At 40.6% G+C, this 26,764-nt stretch overlaps 3 protein-coding genes and 1 long non-coding RNA gene across 7 annotated transcripts; 2 read left to right on the forward strand and 2 right to left on the reverse strand.

Moving 5' to 3' along the window:
• Nucleotides 1-107: 107 nt before the first annotated feature.
• Nucleotides 108-5,572, forward strand: cant1b (calcium activated nucleotidase 1b). Of its 2 annotated transcripts, none has more exons than XM_079553535.1 (6): nt 108-241; nt 1,023-1,168; nt 2,589-3,137; nt 3,655-3,795; nt 4,244-4,447; nt 4,777-5,572. In XM_079553535.1, exons 2-6 carry the CDS (start codon nt 1,114-1,116, stop codon nt 5,145-5,147), a joined length of 1,320 nt encoding a protein of 439 aa, XP_079409661.1. In that variant the 5' UTR covers nt 108-241; nt 1,023-1,113; the 3' UTR covers nt 5,148-5,572. The 2 variants fall into 2 exon arrangements, with proteins under 2 accessions (XP_079409661.1, XP_079409662.1); XM_079553536.1 differs by having other exon boundaries at nt 2,592-3,137.
• A 126-nt stretch (nt 5,573-5,698) lies between these two features.
• On the reverse strand, nt 5,699-14,528 carry ogal (O-GlcNAcase like). Its single transcript, XM_079554258.1, has 17 exons — nt 14,239-14,528; nt 14,099-14,150; nt 13,939-14,036; nt 12,868-12,998; nt 12,332-12,503; nt 12,143-12,241; nt 11,937-12,076; nt 11,710-11,854; nt 10,333-10,431; nt 9,989-10,251; nt 8,688-8,862; nt 8,094-8,179; nt 7,926-8,018; nt 7,765-7,853; nt 6,245-6,365; nt 6,030-6,159; nt 5,699-5,926 (listed from the first exon to the last, which is right to left on the reverse strand). The coding sequence occupies exons 1-17, from the start codon at nt 14,300-14,302 to the stop codon at nt 5,790-5,792; spliced, it is 2,094 nt and encodes a 697-aa protein (XP_079410384.1). The 5' UTR covers nt 14,303-14,528; the 3' UTR covers nt 5,699-5,789.
• Nucleotides 14,529-15,093: 565 nt separating this feature from the next.
• Nucleotides 15,094-22,692, reverse strand: LOC306961294 (uncharacterized protein). 2 transcript variants are annotated; one of them, XM_079553989.1, is made up of 11 exons: nt 22,485-22,692; nt 21,186-21,278; nt 20,729-20,875; nt 19,350-20,616; nt 18,295-18,348; nt 17,404-18,211; nt 16,560-16,769; nt 15,948-16,005; nt 15,742-15,863; nt 15,501-15,652; nt 15,094-15,400 (listed from the first exon to the last, which is right to left on the reverse strand). In XM_079553989.1, the coding sequence occupies exons 1-11, from the start codon at nt 22,578-22,580 to the stop codon at nt 15,300-15,302; spliced, it is 3,108 nt and encodes a 1,035-aa protein (XP_079410115.1). In that variant the 5' UTR covers nt 22,581-22,692; the 3' UTR covers nt 15,094-15,299. The 2 variants fall into 2 exon arrangements, with proteins under 2 accessions (XP_079410115.1, XP_079410114.1); XM_079553988.1 differs by having other exon boundaries at nt 15,095-15,400; nt 15,948-16,008.
• A 451-nt stretch (nt 22,693-23,143) lies between these two features.
• LOC306960691 lies at nt 23,144-23,560 on the forward strand. 2 transcript variants are annotated; one of them, XR_013792689.1, is made up of 3 exons: nt 23,144-23,154; nt 23,212-23,254; nt 23,343-23,560. It is a non-coding gene; the product is annotated as an uncharacterized lncRNA (long non-coding RNA). The 2 variants fall into 2 exon arrangements; XR_013792690.1 differs by lacking the exon at nt 23,144-23,154 and adding an exon at nt 23,286-23,311.
• The last annotated feature ends 3,204 nt before the right edge of the window (nt 23,561-26,764 follow it).

Genomic DNA, 26,764 nt, shown 5'->3' on the forward strand with positions numbered 1-26,764 from the left:
TGCGCCAACCGGCCAACGCTGCTCGCGAGGGCCTCTAAATGCCGCTTGCGGCTTTAATTATTATTATTATTATTATTATTATGTACAGTACACGTTGTACAGCGGTCGTTACCTGGCCGGCCGGAGCTCCGCTTTAAGGAGGAGCTAATCAGAGGACGCCGGTGCTGAAGCTAAATGGATAAATGCCGTGTCTGTTTTGACACTTGAGTTCAGCGGGGTTCACGGTCTTCTTTTGTACCTGGTAAGCGTTTCATATGTTGATCAAGACTCATTTTAACAAGTTATGGTTTGTTTCACCAGTCGAAGTATCAAATCGGTTGCTAGCCAAAGTTAGCTAACCTTGTAGCAAGTGAAACTTAACTAAACAGACACGATCAAGACAGTGGTGTTTGTTACGACTGTGTAAAAGCGAACATTACAGGATGTGCATGTGCTCCTGCAGTTCACCTTATTTTAAAGCTCAAAGTTGAAGGTGTTCTCCACCTAATTATGTCACAGTCAGAACAAGACGCTTTCGTAAATTATGCACCACTTGCACTGGGGTTTAGCTTGGTGAGCTCTTCGAGTTGCATTAAAATAATTAAAGAATCGGTCAATTATTGTGCCGTTGAAGTAGTAGTTGCAAATCGTGTGTGATCACAAAATGCTCCACGAAGGCACAGGACATGCGTCCTTTTACAGACCATTTCAGTAATGTAACTGAAGTACAATATGTATAACTACTTCAATTCACAACTCACCAAGGCTTTCATTCATGTTCATCACTACATATGAGAATGACGAATGACTTCCCAATTATCATTCAGAGAGAGTGTTCAGTACAAACTGTTCCTATTGAAATACAATAACACGCAGTTATAAATATGTAAAAGCCAAGGAGTACAATGTTTTATCTAAAACAAATGGAAAAGGAACAATTATGCAAAAAAAAAATATGTAGCACACAGTGTTTACTCAGGCCAAGCCCTTTTCCTGTTATTATGATAAAAAAGCACAGCCTTCTTTGTTTGTTTGCCTTTTAGGAACACAAGTAGAAACTTCACTGTGATCTAGAGATATAGTTCGTGTGGGACACCACAGGGTCCAGGGATGTTTTGGGATGCATGAGGAGAGATGGAGAGCAACAGTGTGCTGACCGAGCATTCAGGAGAGAAGAGGCGAAGAAAGGGTGAGTAATTACATTCTTCACAGAGTTTACATTGAGGTCTGTGCTGCGGAGGGTGGGAGGTATTTGCTGTGCCTACATTAGAGACAATAACAGGTTTGTTTCTGGTCCCTGTCTGTTGCCAACTCTTGTTGTATCAGAAGTCTGCATGCTATAGGATTAGGATGATGAAATGGTTATGGCTCGAGATGAAACACAGTGTCACACATGTCTGTTGAAATGCAAGAACATTATGTAAGAACTAACTTCAAAGTTGTAATTATGCAGGAGATTCCTCAATAGCATAGACTAGATGACTAGACTAGCATCGACATATGCAGTCATTGCGCTTGAAAATGTTAAAACATGTAATTTAATTGAGTACCCCTGGACTAGAGACATACCCACTTGTTGCTTTGAAATATTTCATCTGTTGCAAGTGGCTGACTGTGGTTATTTATTTTTCAGGAAACTACATCGCAACACATAGCTCTCATTCCTGAAACACTGTAGTTGAGACGAGGGATGGGACGATAATTAAATTTGGGGTCACGATTATCTTGGCCAAAATAATTGCGATAACGATATAGTCACGATATTTGCCAATGGTTTAAAAAATCACTGAAACTGCAGAAATATTGGGGATTGGGCAATTATTAAATATTCCTCTTCATTGTCTGCTGTAAATGTCATATTGAGTGAGACATAAAGTAAGTATTTAAAGGCACACTGTGTAACATTTTGGACTATACTGTCATCAATACAAAACATGCAGCTAATGAGCAGCTCGATAAGAAAAGGCTATTCTGCAGTGGGTAATCAAAGAATGGATTTGGATGAGGAACTAACCTACTGAAATCTTAAATACTGCTGACCTTAGTCACATCTCCATGGAGACGTACCCACTCCTGGTAAAGTTACCAACACTGGTTGTCTGATGGATTTAGCGATTATCTTCTAGCATCGATTGTTTAACTTTATCGTGATTAATGATATTATTGTTTACAGTCCCATCCTTAGTTTAGACACATCACTGTTATGAAAGATCTGATACTCTATTCGTGAAACTATTTTGTTACAAACACAACTAAAACAGACTTGATAAACAACATTTTATAGAAAAATAATCTCGGTCAATCATCGGTCATTTTTTTGGAGATTAGATTAGACTTTGATTATAATATTAGTAATTATTTACACTAAAAACAATTCTTTTACATGTTAGTTTTCATATATTTGTCTACAAAATCATTATGAAGAGAAACAAGATTCAGTACATAAAACACTGCTACAACTGAATGCTGAGAAGAAGTTGAAAACGTTATAATTTATCCCAGAATTCCCACTAGATCTTACAGCACATTCACCAAATAAAATCCTTCGATGTGTCATTTATTTCATGCAGGTCCTGACCAACTTTCCTCTGCTTTGTTCTTTTTTCCAGGAGACACGAACCTCCAGTGCAGTCTTCAAAATGAAAATGCTGATAACCAAATGGCTTCTTCTCTCTTTGTGTATATGAAAGGCCCTCCTTCGGCCTTGGGACAAATGTTCTCCTCAGACTCTCTTCCAAGATGGCAGACACTTGCTGCTCTGACTGTGTTGTCTTTAGTGCTTATGTTTTTTCTCCGCCGGAGCACAGATGACACAGCGCAAAATGGCATTAGCAATTTGCCGTCACATAGCAAAGAAGCCATAATGATCAATTATTTTGGTCAAAATACAAATAAACTGTCTCCACCCCAACGAGGGAAATCCGCCTATAATCACACGTATCCACTGAGTCCACCGCAGAGGACAAAGGATGGTGTTCGCTACAGGATTGGGGTAATAGCAGATCTTGACACTGCATCCAGGAGCTCAAAGGCTCAAACCTGGTTCAGCTTCATGAGAAGAGGACACCTGACGCTCTCAGACAGTGGAGACAGGCTACAGGTGGAGTGGGACGCAGACATGCTAACGCTGGAGAGTCACCTGTCTGAGAAGGGAAGAGGTAAATTATATGTAAAACTTTTTATCTGCATGTCATTTTACTGCGGTTTCTGTTCTGATTTTCCATAGACTAGCATTAGGTAAAAACAATAGAAAAAGTGGAATTAAAAGCCGTAGAACGACTCCATACGCTGTTGGCTACTACTGGCAAAAGGCAAATAACTAATAACTGATATTATAATTAATAATATTTTAAAGGGATAATACAGAGTTTAAAAATGTTAGACCCGTTCACCACAACTGCCTCTAAAATCCTTCACTGTCACTCAAAAAGTTGTTACTTCGGGTCTGAATTGCTGTCATGCACGAGCCTATTATAGAAGGTGCAGTTACATGTATGACCTGAGGTGGCAGTAGTAAGTATAAAATGGCCAACTTGCATGTAGCCCCTTTAATAGACCATCCAAGTTATCTTTTTTTGGTCTTACTGTCTTGATACAAGCCAGTGGCATCTATATAATGTTCCCACTTCTGTATACGTTTGCTATTAATTCATTGTTTGTTGGTAACTTGTTCAGGGATGGAGCTGTCTGAGCTGGTGGTGTTCAATGGGCACCTGTACAGTGTGGACGATCGCACTGGTGTTGTGTACAGGATCGAGGGGAGCCGCGCTGTGCCCTGGGTCATCCTGCCTGACGGAGACGGCTCTGTATCAAAAGGTCAGTTCAAGCAATCATCGCTTTTATTTGTCATTTACATATGACTAACAACAATGAAATCACTATAACATGTTGGCTGTAGGGGGCAGTATATTATTCTCTGGAGTGAGCCATTAGTAGTAGATTTTCACTTTGATGCTTTCAAGTTTGAGCTTATTCATGACCATTTCACCAGATGGGTTATTGTTTGGTGAGATCTTTATAACAAAGTTGACTTCCTCAGCCCTTGTGAGTGGAGTGGCACCTGGATCATTCAGGTCTATTGGTGATCTTCTGTTCATTTGTCTTTTCATTTACATGTAGTTTGATTTGTCATAGTTTTGCTCTCCACAACTACTTTTTAAAACTTATAGATATTTTTTGTCTAAAAATATTATACAAATGTTTATAAAACATTAAAAATACGACATTGACAAAAACATTCTTTGTTATTCTGCTTTGTGCTCAGGCTTTAAGGCAGAATGGCTGGCGGTGAAGGACGAGCACCTTTATGTGGGCGGCCTGGGAAAAGAGTGGACCACGACTTCAGGGGAGGTGGTCAACAACAATCCCGAGTGGGTCAAGGTTGTTGGTTCCCACGGTGACGTCCAACACAGAAACTGGGTGCCGCATTACAACAGTCTCCGAAACGCTGCTGGGATTCATCCACCAGGTACAACTACGGACACCAATTTATGTTTTCCCATACCAGTGGGTGTCCAGTTAAGTCAATGTCAAAATGGGGCACTACAGTTCTGCTAAACAGTCCTGCTAAATTACCCTAAATTATTGCTGAAGAAGTAAAAAATCAGTTATGAAAGTATGTTGTTGTATTTTCAATGATTTAGCATTTTCTTTCTATTTGTGCTTTGGTTTATGATTACCACATAGCCCATCAGCTAGTGTTGAAATGTTTTGGTGAGGAAACGTCGGTGAGACTGTTGGGCTCCAAATTGGTTGACAAAATGACCGTAACACTTGAAAAATGGATCTTTTTCTCAGGCTATCTCATCCATGAAGCGGCGGTGTGGAGCAACAGCTTTCAGCGCTGGTTTTTCCTGCCTCGTCGAGCGAGTCACGAGCGCTACGAAGAGACCGCTGACGAGCGCAGAGCCACAAACCTGCTCCTGTCTTGCCCCGCAGACTTCAGTTACATAAAGCTACGCCAAGTCGGGCCTCTCAACCCAACACACGGCTTTTCCTCCTTCAAATTTGTCCCAGGCACAGAGGATCAAGTCATTGTGGCCTTAAAATCAGAGGAGGACGGCGGGAAAATAGCCACTTATATGATTGCGTTCACACTGGATGGACACGTGTTGATGCCCGAAACAAAGATAGGGGACGTAAAGTATGAGGGATTAGAGTTTATATAAAAAGGGTGTTATCTACGATTTGGCAAAAAGGGAGCTCTCCAGAGTCTATTGTTTAGGTGCAATAATGTCTTAACTATACACTACAGTGCCCACTGACAGCACAATAAGCAACATATCTATCAGCAATAGAAAAACTACTTGTTCTTTTTTGTGTTTCAGCCTGTTCATAACAAAACCTTATGCTAGCTCAAGCTCAGGGGATGTTTTTATTCCACAGAAGCACATAAGTCTTATCCCTAAGCAGAAAGTGAATGTCTTTAACTACTTGAACTTAACTGTATGCTGTTTTTATTCCGTACACATTTCATTCACTGCATTGAAACCACTAACTATGGTATGATTGTCATTTACTTGTACTACCTACATACCAAAAACATGTTGTATTTTAGAAATGCCTGGATCTAATATATTTATTTTGTATCCTCAATACTGATTTATTAAACATATATTTTCAATTTAAGATTGTGTTTATTTTGTGTAACTGTAGAGTGCCAAACACAGATGTACATTTTTATTGAAGAATCATTGTACAAAACTGTAGTATAATATTTTCAACTTTGATTCATTTCTTTGACAGTGCAGAGTTTGTTTACTGTAGTGATTTTTGCACTGAAATCAGTAGAAACAATCATCCTATGTTTTTCAGAGACTTGCTCCCAAGGCGAGTACGTCTTGAGGTAGACCAGGGATTTTTATTGGTTTGAACGAGCCGAGTTTAGTGTAAAATTCAAGCATCCTCCGGTCGCTGTGTCTCACCTCACAGAGCACCCCAGCGGAACCTGAAAAAACATTTGCGTCATTTCACATTTGTAATGGGATAAACACTGAAAGCAATGAGATTCTTGATGCTCCAGTTTGGCACAAAGAAGTACATGGACCCACCGCTGTTTTTGAGGGAGGACAACAATTGACTAATCATGCGCTTGGCTGGAGAGGGATCAGTGACCCGAGGAAGCACTTGAAGGGTGAGCAGAGAGGGGTAGTCCTTTAGCACAGTGGCGCCCAACTCCCTCTGGTGGAGCATGAGAGGACACACGGTGAAGACGAGGCCGTTTCCTTGTTCAGATGTGGAATATCAAACGTGACTTCAGTCTCACCTGGATCTTGACAGCAGCTGGTTTCGCTTCAGGCAGCACAAGAGCGTAGCCACACATCCCCATCTCATCCTCCACAACAACAGCACAGTGGGGCGAAGGAGGGGCGTCGAGTTCCAACAAACTGCAATGAGAAAGACTTCAAACTTAACTGCTTCATACAGTCATTTTTTATTAATCTGGCATTGCAGATGTGGAGTGTTTAAAAGGTGCATTATGGAACTTTTTATGTGGAAAAAAAGTTGATCGCTGTGTCCGAAAACATCAAATTATAGCCTCTAAGACACTAACACTAGCAACTAATCCTTAACCTTTGATGGGGTCAACTCTCTATGCAGTTAGTGATCTAGAGCTTCAGAGCTATTTTGCACAATCCGTCCATCCTTACCCAGAGGAAGGGGAAGTGACATCACCAACAGCTGTTTTTCTTCTTCTTTAAAGTTATTGGTGGAGTGCAGGCCAAACAAAACTGCATGTCACCACCTACTGTATAGTGTCCAACAACAACAACATAGTGGCCAAACAAAGACATTTAAGGAGAAAAAAAATCAAAATGAGCCTGCATTTCGCTTTAGTCTTATTTTATCTCAATAGCTGTTTCATAAAGCTACAGTAGCAAATTAGCCATGTGGCTTAAGTTTCTACTAAATGAAAGCAAAAGCACAAATTGCCTTAATTCAAACCATTTACTGAGGCGGCTCTTTAACACACTAACATGTGACTGAGCTGTGATGACGACAACATGTATTTTGTCACTTTTATAAAGTTTGGCTTGTGCGAATTTCTTTTTTTTTTTTCATTCTTTTTATTATTAAATGTGCACCTGTCAATCAACAGTAGTTGCACATGAATCACTCGAGGGTGGGGATTGGGGACCATCAGAGGTCCCTATGCTAAAGTGGCTAAGATAGTTAGCATTGAGGCTTCTTTTCCTAACTCCTTCCTAACTGACAGACCAATTCGGACGCTTCTTATAATGGCGGACGCTGACGCACATCCGGCTTGGCGTAAGACCTCTTACCAATTTAGCACTTTCGGATGGGGACGATATTTCACCTTGTAGTGACCCAGCGGCTGTATGAGTGGTCAGCATGGCGCTTTTACTTTCCTTCACAGTGGCCTCTACGACGCTCCAGGATCAATTGTTTTGTAGGTTTTCTGGTGAAAGGGTCCGTCAGTGTGAAAACCTTCCAAATAATTGATCCTGGAGCATCGAAGAGGCCACTGTGATGGAAAGTAAAGGCGGCATGCTGACCACTCATACAGCTGCTGGGTCAACAGTGCAAATACACAGAAATATCAACTTTTTTTTCCGCATGAAAAAATAACATCATGCAAAAAAAAATACATAAAACACCATTACTGCAATAAACCAGACACAGTGGAACACACATCATTTGCACCATGTTCCTTCTACGTTTGGGACTTTTGAGGTTGGGCTGCAGCATCTTATCAACCAAAAAAGTGCCCCCCCACCCATGTATGAAGCTTTGGATTAGACGACAACAAAATATCATTCTTACGAATCACTCATGAGAGGCGGTTGCATCATCAGAGGAGCCTTGTCCCCTCCCGGTCTCTGCATCTCCCTGAAAATCCTCTGGACCTCATCCTGCGACAGACAGTGACAGTTAGACCGTGAGGATGAAGGTAATGAAAGCCGAGCACTGTGGGAAAGACTGACCTTATCCTCTGGGCAGTACGGCCGTATGCAGTAAACCGTGGTCATTGGCGGGTGTTTGAACAAGTCTCTGTTTCCATGTCCTGGAAGCATTCTCTGAAAGCACACTCTTTTATTACTATTACAGAACTGTGTGGGACTGCACAAATATTGATATTACAGTGTGCTCACTTGAAACTCTCCTGACAGGCCTCCTCTGAAGCCCCAGGGCTCGGGGTCATCATTCATCACATGAGCTGATGGTCTGCCCTGGCCTCCTACCGCGCAATGTAAAACCACAAGAGATACATGCATGATCTATACTTTGCAGGTACTTTGTCTATGTGCTTTTGAGACACATATACACAGGGATAGCAACATGTCAGAGATTATCAAAGACATGTCCACATAACTAAATTAAAAGGCTACCTAGTTGTGCAGACAGTTATTAAATAATGTCTATACTTTGTCGTTTTTAGTGTTGAACCTCTTAACCAAGTGCCTTTTCTTCAGTTCAGCTTTACCCAAATCTAAAAGGTTGCAGCCTATAGGCCAGTGTGATGCCTCATTTGAAAGCTAAGGCCTAGAAAACTATAGCCAAAACTGGGGATGTGGTCAGTTCAGGTGGGGGCTAAGAGGTTAAACATGGCAACAAGTCACAAAAATTCAAACCCAGAAAGCTAGAACACCCCATCCCCAGGACCAACACCCCATCTTCCCCCACCCTCCTAAATCAACACATCTACGGTGCCCATCTCCTTTTGACTCTCAACCCTTTTTACTCACCTAAGCTTTTGACGTAGGCCCGCGCCAGCCCCACGCCGCTCTTGATGTCACAGATGTAGTTGTAGAGGTCATACAAAATGCTGCGGTTTGGGGCATTAGACAAACGGTTAAACATCTGCACCACGGCTTCACACAAGCCGTCAAAGTGCTGGGCCCTCGAGCACCACTCGGCCGTCTGAAAAACACAATCTACTTCAGCCACAGGAGGAAACACACAGGACACGGAATGTTTGGAGACCCCTTAGAACCACTTAACAGAGCACGACTTTCCCAGTTGGACTTTAAACAAATCTTAACGCTTTTTGAGAAAAACAAAACAAAAACAAAACAAAAGTGATAAAAAACATCAAAAAAGTAAAAAAAGCGACAAAAACGTGACAAAAAAGTGATTAAAAAGTAACAAAAAAACAACAATAAAGTGACAAAAAGCATTAAAAAACGGCAAAAACGTGACCAAAAAAAGTAATAAAAAAGTAACAAAAAAGCGACAAAAAAGTAACACAAAAAGCATTAAAAAACGGCAAAAACGTGACCAAAAAATACAAAAAAGGGACAAAAAAGTGATTAAAAAGTAACAGAAAAGCAACAACAAAGTGACAAAAAGCATTAAAAAACGGCAAAAACGTGACAAAAAAAGGAACAAAAACGTGACAAAAAAAGTAACAAAAAAGTAACAAAAAAGCATCAAAAAAGTAACAAAAATGCAACCAAAAACGACAAAACACAAGAAGCATTAAAAAACGGCAAAAACGTGACCAAAAAATAAAAAAAGTGACAAAAAAGTGACAAAAAAGCGACAAAAACGTGACAAAAAAGTGACAAAAAAGTGACAAAAATGTAACAACAAGCGACCAAAAATAACAAAAAAGCATAAAAAACCTGACAAAAAAGTGACAAAAAAGTAACAAAAAAGCTTTTAGATTTGGGGTAAAGCTGAACTGGAGAAAATGTGCTCGGGGGTTAATGTTTTTTTCCTACTGTATGTTGCAGTCTAATACCAAAATCAGACAGATCTATTTGTAATTAGTTAATGATGCTACGGCTAATAGCCTAGCATGATGCATTAGAATTAGAACATTTAGGAAAAATTATAACTTCTAATAAATATTCAGACCCTTGACACTAACTACTCTGACATTGCTCTCATTGCTCCTTTTTGTGCAGCTCATACAAAGCTCATCGTAGGCCTGTGGTAAATTCCATTCATTGCCCATGAAAACAAAAAAGGTGCTGCCTGCATACAATAAGAGAACATAGATAAATTTTCAAGAATAAAAGACATCACTGCACTCCTTCGTTACCTTCTCAGTCTGTGCAGCGACGGCCCAGCTGTGGTTTTTGAGCCAGTCCAGCTCCTGTAGCATGGTCTGTGCCGTGGCTCCATGTTCGTATGGGAGGTAAAACAGGTCTGACAGCAGTTTGAGATCGTCCAGTGTGAGGGGCTCAGCCGTGTACAGGGGGTTCTCGTTGGGTCCCGGGACATACGCTGCCTCGCCAAGGTCCGTCTGCATGGGCTCATCAACAGACGCATCCTTTTTCAGACGAGCGGCGGGATGCTGGGGTCCTGGGGAAGAGCATTGAGGAGAAATATTAAGTCCAAAATAATCTTGCAGAAAACAGTAAAGTGAATACTTAAAGCTGTTACCTCCAGGTTGATCTGTGTTCAAAAAGTCTTGCAGCCACTCCGTGAGGGCAAGAGTTAAGGCTTTCTGTGGACTGTAGCACAGGTCCTGGTCCTCCTCTCCTGCAGAGAAAAACACACATGGTGAATAATGCAACAGTACATAGTTATTCCAAGTTTCCACCTATCTATCCATCCATCCATCCATCCATCCATCCATCCATCCATCCATCCATCCATCCATCCATCCATGAAGGATACAATATAAATAAGTGAACATACTTAGTCAAACACAGTTAGAGGCCTATACTAAACATCATTATTCCGATACGAGTCCGGTAAAACAAAACCGATAGACATGACAGATGGATGATGTTTCTGAATTAATCCAAATTATTTCCTTCTCAGAGCCCAACGTTTGTGACAGGGGATGTACACCAGTTTGGAAATTGGGTGATATCCTTAAAGGAATAGGCCACCGTTTTTACAAACTGAGATATGTTCTTACCTTAGCTTTGACGAGTTCTTTAGGACCTGTCTGGTCTTCCCCCGTGCATTCTATCACATAAACACAGCGCAGACGGCGTTAGCATTTAGCCTCTCCCTCTCTCCTCTATAGCTCAAAAACAGGTCAAGATAGAAGCTACCAAGCTCTTCCACATTTTCCCTAGTGTTCCACTACAAAGTATAATTACACAAAATTAAACAATGTGGATTTTCTAAGCGGATAAAAGGGGGAACTATATTGTAAGGCGTAGTAATACCAGGAGTAGTTTGGCATCCGCACAGTAAAGTGAAGATTACAGCGCAGTAAAGTGAAGATTACTGCGTGGATTTCGAACTACTCCTGGTATTATTACGCCTTACAATATAGTTCCCCCTTTTATCCGCTTAGAAAATCCACATTGTTTAATTTTGTTTAATTATACTTTGTAGTGTAACACTTCACGTAACCATATTTAAATAGGGAAAACGTGGAAGAGCTTGGTAGCTTCTATCTTGACCTGTTTTGGTGCTATAGAGGAGAGAGGGAGAGGCTAAATGCTAACGCCGTCTGCGCTGTGTTTACGTGATTGAAGGTACGGGGGAAGACCAGACAGGTCCTAAAGAACTCGTCAAAGCTAAGGTAAGAACATATCTCAGTATGTAAAAACGGAGGCCTATTCTTTTAACAGTCAGTAGATGTATTATTAGTGCTACAATAGATCAACCCAAGGAGAACCCTAGATCTTAGCAGGATAGAAGATACATTTCCAAAATTGGTTAAATGTTCAGGATCCAAAAGTGAAAAACATTCAATCACTTATGATATCAATAATATCTCATGGTGTACTGAAAAACGCACATTCTAGGTGCTCCAATTGCTGTGCTCTTTTTGCATCTCTGCACAAAGATACTTACTCATCTCCACATCACTCGGCTCTTCCTCAGGGGTAGCTTTACACCATGTGGCCAAAGTGTGAATGGCGACAAAATTTGGGTAAAACTCACAATTTGGATTTGTGAGGATGCCTCTCAGTTTCGGAATGAGGTCCGTTGGTCGATCCTATTATTTGTATATCCATTATTATTATTATTTTAGTATTTACATATATATCGGAGTCGACTGATATTGAAGAACAGCTCACCTTGAAGGGGCCAAGGAAAATCCGCTGTGGGTCATAATCGTTTGCATGGATGTTGTCCCAGATGACAGGGGGCCTTTTTAGCACTGCAGACACTTCCTCGATTGACTCAACTGAGATTTTATGAGAGACAACCTTTGGACCTAAAAATAATGAAAAATAATTAACATTTAGCCTTGTTTATAGCCTGTGTTGTGCATTCCCTTCACCTGTCCACAGTATGTCAATGCCCTGCAGCAGCTTCTCGCCCACTGTGTGCAGGTATGCAGACTGGGAAACATTCGGAGTGCAGAAAGAGGCACAGTAATCTGGATAAAACAAGAGATAACAATTGCAAATCATCTTTGGTGCTTATAATGTGCACACAGGGATGCATTTTGGGACTCAAGTTGACTCACCGGTAGGACAGAAAAGGAAAACGTCCGGTTGACCCATGTGCTGAAATACTTCGTTGGCGATGGCCACTTGAGCGTGAGCGAAGGTGTCAAATGCCTGCTTGTCGGCTGGACACATTTCTCTTTCAATATCGTCAAAAAGTAGGGAGAAAGATCTGCAGCCAAACTCTCTCACCTAAAAGAGCAGCAGAAAGAATAGAACTGAACCACTGTTTAAGATTTTTTTTTTTCTTAATGGGCCTAATAGAGAGAAATATATAATGATACTAATATAATAATCAAAATGTGCCCATGTGCTATGTCATTAAAAAATATTGTTTTTTGATCAGAAAAGCACTAAAGCAGTAATTGTTATAAATGAAAATAACCAATAAACTATAAACTGCAGCTGTGCCAATGACCTTTGCTTTGGATAGAGCAATTGACTTCAAAATACGGATGTTAAATCCCAAACCATGCCTTGGCAACATAAACACAAACAGAACCGTTTGAATTACTCAGCACTTCCCAACCCTTTTCCTGCAAATGCAAAGTCCTACCTGCTCGAATTTCCGCTTCAGAGCAGCAACCTCTTTAGGATTTGAGAAGGTTATGTCCCAACCAGGGGAAATTGCATAGATGAATTCAACATTGTGGTTTCTTGCGGCCAATATCAATGTTGTAAGTTGTTCTAAAATGAATAAAAAGAGAAAGAAAATGATTTGTTGTTTAGAAAAGTGGAAACAGTCAAAATAAATCTCAGGTAGGCTTCGCTCCCTCCCAGTAATAAAAAAAAAAGAAGATGTCACTCATTAAGGAACATTGAGCAATTGAAAAAGATGCTTCAGAATCAGATTGTGCAGTTTTTTCAAGCTATAAATGTTAGATAACACAAACTAATCCAGTGCAATGAAAAGATAATGAATAGGTGTGGCAATGACACATATCCAGCTGGTCCAGAGCAGTGTTCATTTCGTCGACTAAAATATTTAGTCTTAATTTTAGTCAAAGTGATATTTTTGTCGACTAAAATTGTACTAAAACTAAATAAAAAGTTTCTCATGAGACTAAAATTATGACTAAAATGTCCAGATATTTTAGTCGACTAAAATAAGACTCAGATCATGTAAATCCTCTGCCAAATGAACAGCTCTGAGTTTTATCCATGTGGAGCAGCTCCATGAAGCAGAGGAACAAGATTAAATATGATCATAATGAATATTATCAATGCAAAGTCGACTAAATTAGTCTTAAATTTAGTCGACTAAATTGACATGCAATTTTAGTCGACTTAAACTAGACTAAAATTGAAAAGATTTTTTCGACTAAATCTCGACTAAAGATACATTACATTTTAGTCAAAAGACTAAGACTAAAACTAAATTAAAATATGTTGTCAAATTAACACTGGTCCAGAGATGATTTTAAATAAAAACCTTTCATGGAATCTTGCATGGTAAAAATATTCATGCTGGCATTATTTAGATGAAGAAAAAAAAAATACTATTGTCCAAATCCAGGCTTCTTTAGACAATGGTTGTGATTCTGAATATAATCTAGTTAAATTAATGCGGAACCAGTTAAGAGAGGAAGTTTCAACGAGGGTTTGAATGTATTAGATGTGCACTCACCAGCCTCCTCTGCAGAGTACAGGTCTCTCCAGTACATTCTGTGTTTGTAGTCATCTTTGGGAGCATAGAGGTACGAATTCAACCCCCATTTTTGTTCTCTGAAATGGCAAGGAATAATCAGTGGTGTTCAATAAAACAGGGTCTATTCAACACATCAAACCTTTTGAATAGTTCTGCTCTTTGCTCCATTGTCCATGGTCGCCCATAAAAACCTACATCAACAACTTGTCAGTTCACAGAATTTGCCCACACCAAATGGATGTAGTCGATAATATTGCAATTGATTTCATATTTGCTCACCTTCCACCACTCCGCTGATAAAACCCCTTGCGTTTCCACCTTTAGCTGCTTCTGATTTCGACATATTTGTGCAATGTTTCTTCTTTCACTGATCTGACAGCGGGTCTTTGCAGGTCTTTACACCGCGCTCTTGTCAGTCATAGCGGTCTCCAAGCTTTTTATTTCATGCACATTCACGCCCAACAGTTCCTAAAGCATTGCATAATATGAGGATATAATAATTGACAGCGCAACACTGTAAACGCCTTTGGAGAATGTGATTTTGAGATGACTGAAGTTCACCATGTCAGCCGTACGTGCGACTACCGGGTCTACGTCTTAAAGGGACAGTGTCTGCGTTATCAAAGGGGCTGTCAAAAAATCTAAACCAGTGGTTCTCAACCTGGGGGTCGCGAGACAAATTGAAGGGGTCACCAGATCATGTAGATAAAATATACATATTTTTATTAGCATATAATCTAATATTTTATTGTAGCATGTGTGTGCTATTTTACCAGAGTGCCATTATTTGTACGTAATTTGATGAATTTTACTTTAGCCATGTTTTTTTTTCTGTTTTTTAAGAATTATGTAGGCTTATGTGCCTATTTCTCATGGTGTGACCAGGGCGGGGGGTCACGAACTCCTTTAACTGTTAGAATGGGGGTCGTGGCTCCAAAATATTGAGAACCACTGATCTAAACTATGGTCAGCTCGGCTATAAATATATATAATCGCTAAATGACACAGTGGAAGGAAATTTGGTGGAGGAAAAATTAGTTTATGATAATTGGATTATTTTACAATTATTTTGTATTCAGCTCAAAATCACTCAAAGAAACACGAAATAAATCAAACAAAAGCAGTGACGTTTATTTTATTTTTTACAAACAAATGTAGAAAAACTTTGCATTAAATGAAACACATTTTGTAAAGAATAACAACAATGATACAATTCAATTCATTCATGCATAACTGTAAATATTACAATATACCGTAGTTAATTGCTACATAAGTGGAGCATAAGCCCTGAGGTTCATTAGTTACTCTCTTTAAGTCCTTGATCACAACATCTTCCAACATCACCTCTTTAACCCTTTCTGTGCCTGCTTGAGCAACAAGTCAAAATCAACATCTCCAAATCGGCTTCGGGCGGGTGAGGGCTCTGCATCGCGGTTTGCATCTGGGAACACGTCAGAAATAATAGTTATAAATATGAGGTTTAAAATGAACCAAAATGTTTCCGTTCTGAACCAAAACCATTGCTGTAATTACAGTCTTACCAAGATCAGCATAATGTGAATTACAGAACTGCCTTCTCCCACCAAAGCAGATGTCAAAGGGAAGTTCATCATTCTTCCGGATTTTCTCTCCGTTATCGATAGCAGCGAATGCATCATCTGTGTTGTAAAAGGTGACAAAGCCATAGTGGTCTCTGTTGGGAAAAAAAAAAACATTAATGCATTACAATAAATCAGAACACAAAATGATAAACAAATACAAGTACATTACATGTAATCTCACCCTCTGTCTCTGAAGTGAAGTGAGACCGACTCCACATCCCCAAACTGAGTGAAGCGCTCTCTGAGCTCCTCGTGTGTCATAGTCCTGCGGATACGACCCACATACACCACGCGCCGCTCGTCCTGTTGAAAAACAAAACACCTGTTAGATACAATTATTACAACAGAAAACAAAATTATCTACTCAATTATATGTTTGGTACTTACTATGGCTCTGAGTTTCTGGGCCCTTATTTCCTGCTCCCTTCTGAGTTTCCTTGACTCTCTGCTATAAACAAACACTGGAACAATTAGTGTGATACTTGCAGCAGTAATGATATTATCAACACTTCAATCTTGGTTGTCTGAGATCAAAGGTCACTAAAATGATAACTAAAACGAACTAAACTAAAACGAGCTGCGACAAATATCAAGCAGGGTCTTTTTTTAATACTGGTCACAATCCTCTGTCAGGCAAGTCATGGACAAAAAACAGCACCGGTGCAATACCAGAGTCCAAAGCAACAATGCCCAGCCAAAGATGGACCACATTTTACTTTCTCTACACTTTAAACACCATGAGTAAACAGCACTAACCTGAGCAATAGAGTACTGGCTCACAAATTTTACATTCAGACATCACATCTAGCAATGTGACATCTGAAATCTTCTACAATGGACAAATTCATACTGTGTTCACTTGACTTTAGACAATATGAATAAAAGCTAATTTTGTATTTTAGCAATTCCCATGTCAAGAATTATAAAAACAGTAAATACTATTTTATAAACAGTACAATTTGATATTGTGACACTCGTCAAACTTATTACTTCACAAACCTGCCAACATCTGTGCACTGCCTTCGAGCAATCCTCCAACGGGGAGAGAGAGAGCGGGACCGAGATCTTGACTGAGACCAAGAGCTAGACCTGGACCGGCTGAATCTGGGTCTCGAGTATCGCTCCTGGTGCCGTCGAGGTGGGGATGGGGAACCAGAGCAGGACGGAGAGGACGAACATGAGCTGCTCTCCGAATTGTGACGGTGTCGTCTGCGAAAGGACAGAGATTTAATACAAGAAACACTGACAAAACGAGAGCAATTTGAATAGGATGTAATAAAAATCAAAACATAATCACTATAAATCCTCAGGTTTGGAATATTGTACAACACAAATTATCTCCCCATGTCCGTGTGGACCCAGACACTCTCTTTATTTTCAGTACTACCAAAAAGCATTAGATACACAGTGTTTTGGCAGATTTTAAGTTCAGATGCTCTACCTGTGCACTCAACTACATGTGACTGTCGAAGGCAGCGTCTTGGCAAGGAAACAACAGTATGTCATTGGGGAGCATTTAACTACAAACACATGACAATGACACCCCATTGACTAAATTACATATATGATCAACTTCAATGTTGGTAGAATTTATCTGTAGTTGTTTCCCCTGAATCCCCCCCGATTTTTCGACCAAAGTATTTGTTTATTTTATTTCGGAAAGCCCCCCCTGAGATGTACCATCTCATTTTCACAGGGGTCCTTTCAACAACAAGAGCCACACATGCACACACCATGACAACACACAATACTACTAAACTAACTAACTCTACCAAAAGCATGCACACAAGAAGCTGAAGGGGTGAACACAACAAATAGGACAGCCAAATGTATATAATCATACCTTTGTCGTTTTGGAGAGCGGGACCCAGATCTGGACGAGGATGATGATGATGAAGAGCAAGAGCTGGAGCTGGAACTTGAGGCCGAACTACAGGACCTTCTGAAGTACCTCCTTCGGTCGCTGTCTCTGCCTCTACGTGGAGGGCTGATCCTGTCTCCACCTCTGAGGGGCGGACTGGGCGGAGGGGTGGGAGGGATCATGTACGCGTCTAGGCGAATATCAGAGTTTTGTTTTTTGGCACTGTCGGGTAATAGCGTGGGATGGACCATGGGTAGCTTTGTCCCTTCTTCTTGAGTGGCACTCATGTTCGAGGAGTTCTCAAGTGTATCAACCATGCTTGTTGGTTTTGGGCCTGCAAAAGGGGCACTTGGGTTGGTCTGTTTGATTTCAATGGTTTCAGAAGTGACAGTGCAGTAATCATGATCTGCAGAAATAGCTAAGTAAACGTGCGCTGGAGTGTATGAGGACTCCAGTTGGCTTGTATGCGTTCTTTTAAATGGTAGCGGACGGGGGTCAATTATCTGTATGGCTTTGACTGGAGGCCCTTTGGGTCTCACTGGCTGGTCCTGTGTACTGCTGAGGATCACTTCAGTGCCAAGTGGCTCAGGGATTTTCACATTTGGGCCATCATCGAGGGGTGCCAGTGCTGAAGTGCTTAGAAGTGTCTCCATGTGGGGCATGGGAAGTGCCAGGTCAGGGGAAGAGACTGGGCTTGTCCACAGGATTGAATTAGGAGAAGCACGATCTAATTCACTCAAGAGTTTTGAGTGAATCTGTGGAGCTCTCACACTCTCTCCTTCCTCTTTGGCTGGACATGAAAGACACGAAAAAGGTTACACCAACAGATCATGTCTATTTAAATTGAATAAAAGAGCGCTTGATCTGAATTACCTTGAGTTTCCTCAAACTGTTCGAGCAGACTGGTCAGATCTGAGGCCTCAATACCTGAAGAAAAACACAATTCAATATAAAAAAAATGACATACATTACAAAACTAAATAATACTATTTTAACTAAACACACAAAAGTAACTATAGTTATACATGTGTTTGGTTGGGACAGTGCATGTTACTGAACACACATTTGACTCATTCAGCTCCATTATTTAGGATAGAGCAAAAAGAAAAATTCAAATGGCAAAAAGAAAAAACAGGGAACCGTTTTTGCGTACGGAGATATGTTCTTACCTGAGCTTAGACGAGTTGATGTGTACCTGTCTGGTCTTTCTGTGTGCGCACAGTCAAAAAGAACAAATATGTTGTTAGCATTTAGCCTCTCCTCCTCTCCACTATGGGGCCAAACGGGGGTGAAGTAAGAAGTGACCAAGCTCTTTCATGTTTCCCCTATTTAGAAGCAGTTACATGAGTAGTTACACGATCCAAGTATAGTTTTACAAAATTAAACATGTTGATTTTCTAAGCGGATAAAAAGGGGAACTATATTTGTAATAACACCTTAGGAGCACTTTGACGTCTGCGCAGTAATGTCTTCAGAACCCTTTAGGAGTGAAGATATTACTGTGCGGACCTCGATGTGCTCCTGAGGTGTTAATACGCCTTACAATACAGTTTCCCCTTAGAAAATCGACATGTTTAATTTTGTGTAACAATACTTGGAGCCTGTAACTACTCAAGTAACCATATTTAAATAAGGATAACGTGGAAGAGCTTGGTTGCTTCTAACTTCATCCCCGTTTGGGTCCATTGGAATTTGCTGGGACAAGCTAAATGCTAACAACATATTTGGTCTTTTTGCGTGACTGAGCGCACACACAAAGACCAGTCAGGTACGCATCAACTCGTCTAAGCTCAGGTAAGAACATATCTCAGTATGGAAAAAACGGTGCCCTGTTCCTTTACGACAAACATATAAATAAATAAATACCCTGCTTTAAATAACACATTTCAAAGTTATTAGTATTTAAAAGTTAGATTGTATTAACAAACCTGAGGATGGAGGAAGGCATGGAGAAGGCAGGGAAATCTTGAATGCTTCTGGCGTCATCTCTTTCACTGGTGTTGTGACTGGAGTTGGTGGTTCATACGGCAGAAGAGGACTATTTACTGGCACAACATCAAGAGTATTTGGTACATGCTGATGTTGTTCTGCAGGGGTGGGGCTTTGGTTGTTGCACTTTGGAGCAGAGATGGATTTGGTAATGCTCTTGTCTTCAACTAACTGCTGACTGTGATGGGTTTTCTCATTTTGATGAAGTGCATGTTCATTGGGAGTTGTGTGTTGAACTGCCAGGGGCAAAAGGACAGGATTCGGAGGATCACTACTCAGTACTGTTGGTTTCTTAGTCGGACTTTTCTTACACGCAGGCAAAGGTAGATTAGGGAGAGAAGCAACAGGTTGGATCCTTGGACGTTTCGCTTTATGCGGTAGATCACTGGAGGCTTTGGTTTTCAAAGGCTGAACATCCGGCGATGTTTTGGTCCCTTCTACCGAGTTCTGTGTTATAACTGGTTTGACGCTGGTCGTCTTCTGTCCCGTTACGCCAAGTATAGGAGTCAACTCTTTTGGTGGTACAGTCACTGATGGCCATTTTGTGGTGTAGTTTCCTTGCTTCTCCACCAGGGGCTGCCTCTTTTGTCTTAATTGCCTGTACTGCTGAAGGCTAATTGGTTTCCTTTTCCCTTCAGGTTTCTGTAGAGTGTCTGTCATTATGTCATTTTCAGAAGAGATCGTACTTTCAAGTGCTGTATCATTTGCGAGTGCATCGGGGCAATGGTTTGCTGCTGAAGATGCAATGTCTCTTGTCTGACTGTCCAGGTCAAAAGATGTAACTCGCACAGCACCAAAGCTTACTCTCTTTTTCTCTTTCTTACTCGGGCTTCCATTCAGTAACGCGCTCTTCAGAGGTTTACTGCCGTTATCACAGTCCTTCATTTCTGCCCCAACAGCTTCATCATCATCTGACACAACATTTATTTCCTCATCAATGTCCTCTGAGGGTCTCTCGTACTTCCACACTTCTTCATTGGAAAATAGCACGCTGTTTTTGATGGACTTCCCAGGCTCCTCCTCCACCTGCAGCTTTAGACAGTACGAATGCATGATCCTCACAAGGTTCGCAAGAGACGCAGAGGCAAAAACTTCAACATCTGTGTCCACTTTGTTATTCTCCGGCTGAGACAACGGCCCGGCTTGTTTCATTACATTGTTCCAGGACATTTGCTGTTGTTCATGTGGGTCTGATGCGTTGATTTTCTGATGAGGATAAAATATATATATATACATGAAGTTTTTTTTACTATTGAACAAATACAAAAAAGTGCAATATTGACAAAATTCAGTGACAAATTAATGTCTAGTTACAGACCTTGGTGGTGTCCTGGGGCTTGAGAAGTGATGTCTCTGGTAAAGTATTAAAAGGAGACAGAGTGTCGTCATCGTCCTCCACACTTTCCAACATCTCAGTGAGGGCCGACAGCAGCTTGTCACTGTCCTCCTCTGCACCTGCCTTGTCCTAAACACACAACAGGTCTGAGAGTTTCTCTTCCATCTGGTAAATCACAGGGCTGGGCGATATGGACCAAAAGTCATATCCCAATATATTTAGGTTGAATATCGATATATGATATATATCCCGATACTTTTTCCACAAAGTGAGTGGTCCGTCTTCAGAGATTCTATCGATATATGCAATATGGTCTAACTCCATATCTCATTAAAAAATATATCGATATATCTTAAATATCAATATATCGACCAGCCCTAGTAAATCATCATTAAGTTGCCTAATTGCAAACAATTTAGGTTTCAATAAATGCGCTGACCTCTGATAAAGCTGAAGAATCTTCAAAAATGGCCAGGATTGAGTGATCCACAGCGGAGTGAGTGTCCATCTCGACATCTGTGTCCAGTTCAAACTGCAACAGAGACAGTATAAGTTAATTAGATTCAGTCACAAAATAAAAAGAATACGACACTTGGACTTAAACATTGTTTTACTGTCAGAAGAGCTATTCCTTAACAATTTTATGCTTCAATTGGTTTTCTACATTTCAAATTCCTCTCAAAACAGCTGACACCTGTTGACTCAAGCCTTACACTTTCTGCACATTTAAAGCCAATAAACATGGTCACTGTGACAAACTTACAAAAAGTACATAAAAGTAACAGCATTAACATTAACTGCCTGTGCATTCAGCATTTGAGCAAATCTCAAACACCAAACACACTAATTATCTTGACACATAAAGCTCATAAGTGTTTCCCATTAGTAAAGGAGACTATGTTGGCTCCTCATAGTCTAATTTCTTCCCCTGAAGTCAACATAATAAGCTGCAGAACAAAGTTGAACGTCAAACTATATGCTTTGCTTCTTTAATGATTATAAAACTGTACAATATTTTCCATTGTCTCATCTTAAACAAACAAAAAAAGACTGTTTACTGGGTTACAGTTTCTCTCCAAAACGTGTAACTACACATTATATTGACTTATGTTTGGAGGATCTAGTGACGAGTGGGTGACATGAGTGTTATCTTATGATTAATGGAGTGACAAATGGAGGCATGGTTAGGGTAAGCAGGAAATGAATGGAGTCTGCGCACTAAAGCCACAGCAATACACAGTATCAAAGCACTTTATGATTGTCTCCTAAGTTTAGGATGGAGTCCACAAGAGTGAGGCATCCAGTATCATTATTAAACACGTCAAGTCTTAAAACGAGCGTTAACAAAATCAACTCAAAGAGACAGTTATTTGAAGTGAAAGGGGCAGATGGGGACAGGCACGATCAGGCAGAGCCGGTGGGAGCAGCTCAGATAGTGAACATCCTGTACTTTGGAGAAAATGATCTTCGACATCTGGAGCAAGTAAACACTCGATAGAAAAACGCCACATGGCAGCTAATAAGGGCGCTCGCTAACCTGACATAGTGTCATTTGAGGACACAGACGGTCAGAGCGGCACTAAACCACTACTCCCTCAGCGCTAGCACGAGTACTCGTAGCCACAGCCACGTGTCGCTAAGGGAGCACATGTGGCCCCGTTCAGTCTTTTACAACCCTCTCCCGTCTTCCCACACCGCCACCCGAACGCCCCGTGGACTCAAGTGAGGATGTTAGTACCTCATCGGGGTTGTTGCTGGACAGAAAATGCCCTTTGCCGGGGTTTAAATGCCCGTCTTTCCTCCTCCACCGCGTCGCCATCTTGCCGCTCCACATGGCCCAGGCGGATGGACACCACGTGGTACCGGCGCGGCGCGAAACAGAGACCGACCTGGGATCAGATTCACGCCGTCGACTCTCAACGTGGAGCCTCGAGGATGGCACTGGAGTACAGGCCTGAGGTCAGTGGGAACTGCGGCATGCTCCTCATTCATTTCTAATCAATGATCAGTTTTACATGTTTGACACATCCATGGTTTTACTCATAGACTGTAAAAATAATAGTTTCACTGCACTGTGAGGGGAAATTCTTTGTGGCAGCAGAGTTGGATGATATTTTTATGAGAAAGTCTGATTTCTTGATCACGTCAGTATATTCGAGCTCTGATTTGTTTAGGTTCAACTTAAATTTTTTGTGTCATGATTTTATTTTTTAAACAAAATGATCTGACACAAATAATAACTTCATCTCCCGTTTTAAGCATTAAAAAAACACCGGATCCGCCGTGATAGTGCGCCCTCTGCTGGTAGGAGCAGATCCACAACGGTATTATTTGTTAATGATTTATGTTTTACAATTATTGATAGGTTTAGGTAAAAATCGTTAGGATTAGGGGTAGGTTAGGTTAGGGTTATTAGGGTTAGGATAAGGCTAGGATTACGTTAAGATTAGTGTTGGTAGGTTTAGGTTAAGATTAGGGTTTGGTTAGGGTTGTTAGGTTTAGGATTAGGTGAGAGTTAGGTTAGGGTTGTTAGGATTAGGTTAGGGTTGCTAGGTTTAGGATTAGGTGAGAGTTAGGTTAGGGTTGTTAGGATTAGGTTAGGGTTGTTAGGTTTAGGATTAGGTGAGAGTTAGGTTAGGGTTGTTAGGTTTAGGATTAGGTTAGGGTTGCTAGGATTAGGTTTGGGTTGTTAGGGTTAGGTTAAGATTAGAGTTAGGTTAGGGTTGTTAGGTTTAGGATTAGGTTAGGGTTGTTAGGATTAGGTTAAGATTAGAGTTAGGTTAGGGTTGTTAGGGTTAGGTTAGGGTTAAATTAGGGTTATTAGGTTAGGGTTTGGTTAAGATTAGAGTTAGGTTAAGGTTGTTAGGGTTAGGTTAAGATTAGGGCTAGGGTTGTTAGGGTTAGGGTTAGGTTAAGATTGGCATTGTTTAGGAACAAAAATAACAACCCATTTGTATGCTGGTCGAAGTTATGTTATCTTTATCAATCAACAGAAGCATCTAATTACACTTTCCAAATTTCTTCATCAGAATTTTGTTTTTTTTTCATGGGAAAATGTAAATAACTAGCCTACTAACTCCTCACGTGCGTGAAGTAGATCATCAACCTTCCTAAAAGCTGATCGGTCTTGATCCGCCGTATCCAGCAGGGGGCGCTGTATCACGGGGGATTCGCTTCACGATAGATCTGTCTCGGCTTCGGGTCAGCAGCTTTCCCCTATTCGTTCAGATCACTGACAGTCCGTGGTTCAAATCAGCCAACATCTACCACATGTGGTGAATAGATATATTATAGAAAAAACACATGCGGAGATATAAAATTGCCACAATACGTAAGTGCAAAAGCAATGATTTACATAACACAGAGCAACAAAATAGCACATTCGTTATTGGAACATTATTGGACCTACCCTGTATAAGTGCATAATTGTCACAAAGAAGTGGCATGCTTAATTTTATTCATTATTCCAAAAGATTACATGTGAGTGCATTTTGCTGACACAAATTAACATTATCACCACCATTCAGTAATAATATGGCAGCATTTCTCTCTGCTTTTTATCTGGTCCAAGTCTTTTTGCTGTTTTCAAGTTGAAACTTTTGTGGCCTTTACATATTGACCATCCCACCCCCTCTTGCCCACTGACGCAGCACAGGTCAGTTCACCTCAATGATGGTGCTGGAATAGATTTTGTATGAATGACTTCTAAACCATAGACTTGTACAACATTTTTAAGTTTTACATCATACGTTTTTAGCATTCAGCATGAGTGAGGCGGTACAATTACGGTAATCAAGTCAAAATGTACTACTGAAACAACAACAAAATATCCACTGACTTTTGACAAAAAAATCTGTCTCCATATCATAGCAAAGCTGCTAATTCTGTGGCTTTGTTGTCTACCAACGTGTTCTGAAAAAAAATTATTTCAAGTGTTTGTATTCATCCCCTCCTGGAACCGCCACCTTAACGTGGTGGAGGGGTTTGAGCGCCCAAATGCTCTGTTGTCGGGGGCTTCGTTCCCCAGGTAGGGTCTCCCATGGCAAACGGGTCCTAGGTGACGGATCAGACAAAGAACGGTTCAGAAGCCCCTTATGAGAGACCAACAGGCCCTGTTAGAACCACGAGGCCGTCCTTCTGTGGACCCACCACCTGCAAGAGGAGCCATAAGGGGCAGCTCCAACACCTGCCCCCACGACCCGGAAAATGAAAAGTGGAAGAAAATGGATGGATGTTTGCATTCATGTAAAACAAAATCTAATCACAATACAAGTTTACTATTGGTTTTCCCCCACAAACATGCAATAGCTGCAGGTCTTCAACTCTGAGGCCACAAAAATGGACTCTGAATCTCAGTGTACCTTTCCTGGCGAAATGAAAAGATCAAATTTGGTACGAGTCCATATTTATATAATTTTGATTGCTTCTCCTGTAATCTATTCAACTTACATTTAGTTTTTATAAGGTGTCCTTACTTATTTTGAGGAATTCAGAGTTGTTTTTAACAGCAGAGTCCTTTGAGGGCAGTGGATGAAGCCGAACGGTGTGTTATCTCTGGTCTGAGGTCTTGTGTACATCAAACCACTGAAGCAGAAGATCACAATGTGTTGCAGATCTGTCACCGTTCACGCCTGCCCTCCCCTGTTGTCACCGTGATGTACCCGGAGCTTGTAAAGATAGGCAGCCAATTCTTCGCTCCATCTCCTGAAGTCAAACTGATGAAAGTCTACGCGTTACAAGATAGGTTATAGCGGTACAGGTAAAAATGCTATATTTCAGTAAGATAGAGGTTAAATAGGTTCTGGCAAGTCCGTGTCTGTGATCAGGACACTTTTGTTTATGTACGATATATATTTTGTATTTATCTTAAGTATAAAGTTTAATGACTCGGCGTAGAAAGATTGCTAAAAGTTAAGTTAAAAGCCAAGAGTTTAGTTAAAAGCTAAAAGTTTGCAGACATTGTCACTTTAAAACCTGGATGTGTTGTCTCTTGTTTGAGAACTTAGAATTTTCTCAATTCAATGACATTGAGCACATTGTTGTGATAACTTGAGATTTTTCCTCATCATGCGGCAGCAGTAGTAGGGCTTGATGACAATGCACATCGTGAGTGTAATATTAACATGCTGTGCATATAAATGTAAATGGTAAGATTGATTGTAAAACAAACAAAAAAAAGTACTCAAGAAAAACTATTTAGGAGCTCAAAACTTACTGGATCCAAATCTTTTAATACCTGTAACAAACCTAAAGTTTAATCTTGTTTGGGCTTTCCCGTTTCTGTACAAGAATCCAGAAGGGCATCTGGTAGGGCTGGCTGATATGGACCAAAAATCATATCCCAATATATTTAGGTTGAATATCGATATATGATATATATCCCGATATTTTTTTGCACTAAGTGAGAGCTGTGAAATTAAATGTTAAGTCAAAGTCAAACAGGGGGCGGTTGAGCCTCCCAAAATTACATATAAAAATTGTAGCAATGTCCATAATATAAGCAGGGGGTTTCTAACTGAGGTAAAATGTAAACTTTTATAAAAAATAAATAAATAAAAATAATCTTGGGAGCCACAGGCACCTGGTTCCTTATTTAGCTAGAAAGTTGTTATAATTTTTTGTCCTGTCAAGAAAGTAGTGAGTGAGCCTCTGTAAGCACTCAAGTAACGTCAAGGCCCTAGACGTTACTAGGGCATATGTGAGAAGAAGAAGAAGATCTTTATTTATATTGTGACCACAGTCATGGTCACAAAGCGCTTTACATGAGACAATTGTACATTCACTCCACACTCGGTGGTGGTAAGCTACGTTTGTAGCTTCAGTTTTCCCAGGGGGAGACTGACACAAGCGCTGTCGCGACTGCACACGTCTGCGCCAACGGTCCCTCTGACCACCACCATACATTCACTCACACTCTCATTCATCCTGGCCTATTGTACATGTTTTTAGTTTTTAGTGGTAAGAGAAACAGGAGTACCCGGAGGAAACCTACGCAGACATGGGGAGAACATGCAAACT

Source organism: Gobius niger (genome assembly GCF_951799975.1).
Source record: "Gobius niger genome assembly, chromosome: 3".
Taxonomy (NCBI): Eukaryota; Metazoa; Chordata; class Actinopteri; order Gobiiformes; family Gobiidae; genus Gobius; species Gobius niger.

What these genes read in the sequence shown, in the direction of transcription:
- LOC306961294 (XM_079553988.1), bottom strand. Translation starts at nt 22,580, where the DNA reads ATGTGGAGCGGCAAGATGGCGACGCGGTGGAGGAGGAAAGACGGGCAT. An exon ending in ATTCTTCAGCTTTATCAGAG is followed by an intron (nt 20,876 to 21,185) that starts GTCAGCGCATTT and finishes TTGTGTGTTTAG; the next exon opens with GACAAGGCAGGTGCAGAGGA. An exon ending in CCCAGAAACTCAGAGCCATA is followed by an intron (nt 15,864 to 15,947) that starts GTAAGTACCAAA and finishes GTTTTTCAACAG; the next exon opens with GACGAGCGGCGCGTGGTGTA.
- ogal (XM_079554258.1), bottom strand. Translation starts at nt 14,302, where the DNA reads ATGTCGAAATCAGAAGCAGCTAAAGGTGGAAACGCAAGGGGTTTTATC. An exon ending in TTTTCCTTGGCCCCTTCAAG is followed by an intron (nt 11,855 to 11,936) that starts GTGAGCTGTTCT and finishes TACAAATAATAG; the next exon opens with GATCGACCAACGGACCTCAT. An exon ending in GGCCTACGTCAAAAGCTTAG is followed by an intron (nt 8,180 to 8,687) that starts GTGAGTAAAAAG and finishes ATTGCGCGGTAG; the next exon opens with GAGGCCAGGGCAGACCATCA.
- cant1b (XM_079553535.1), top strand. Translation starts at nt 1,114, where the DNA reads ATGGAGAGCAACAGTGTGCTGACCGAGCATTCAGGAGAGAAGAGGCGA. An exon ending in AGAGAAGAGGCGAAGAAAGG is followed by an intron (nt 1,169 to 2,588) that starts GTGAGTAATTAC and finishes TCTTTTTTCCAG; the next exon opens with GAGACACGAACCTCCAGTGC. An exon ending in TGCTGGGATTCATCCACCAG is followed by an intron (nt 4,448 to 4,776) that starts GTACAACTACGG and finishes TCTTTTTCTCAG; the next exon opens with GCTATCTCATCCATGAAGCG.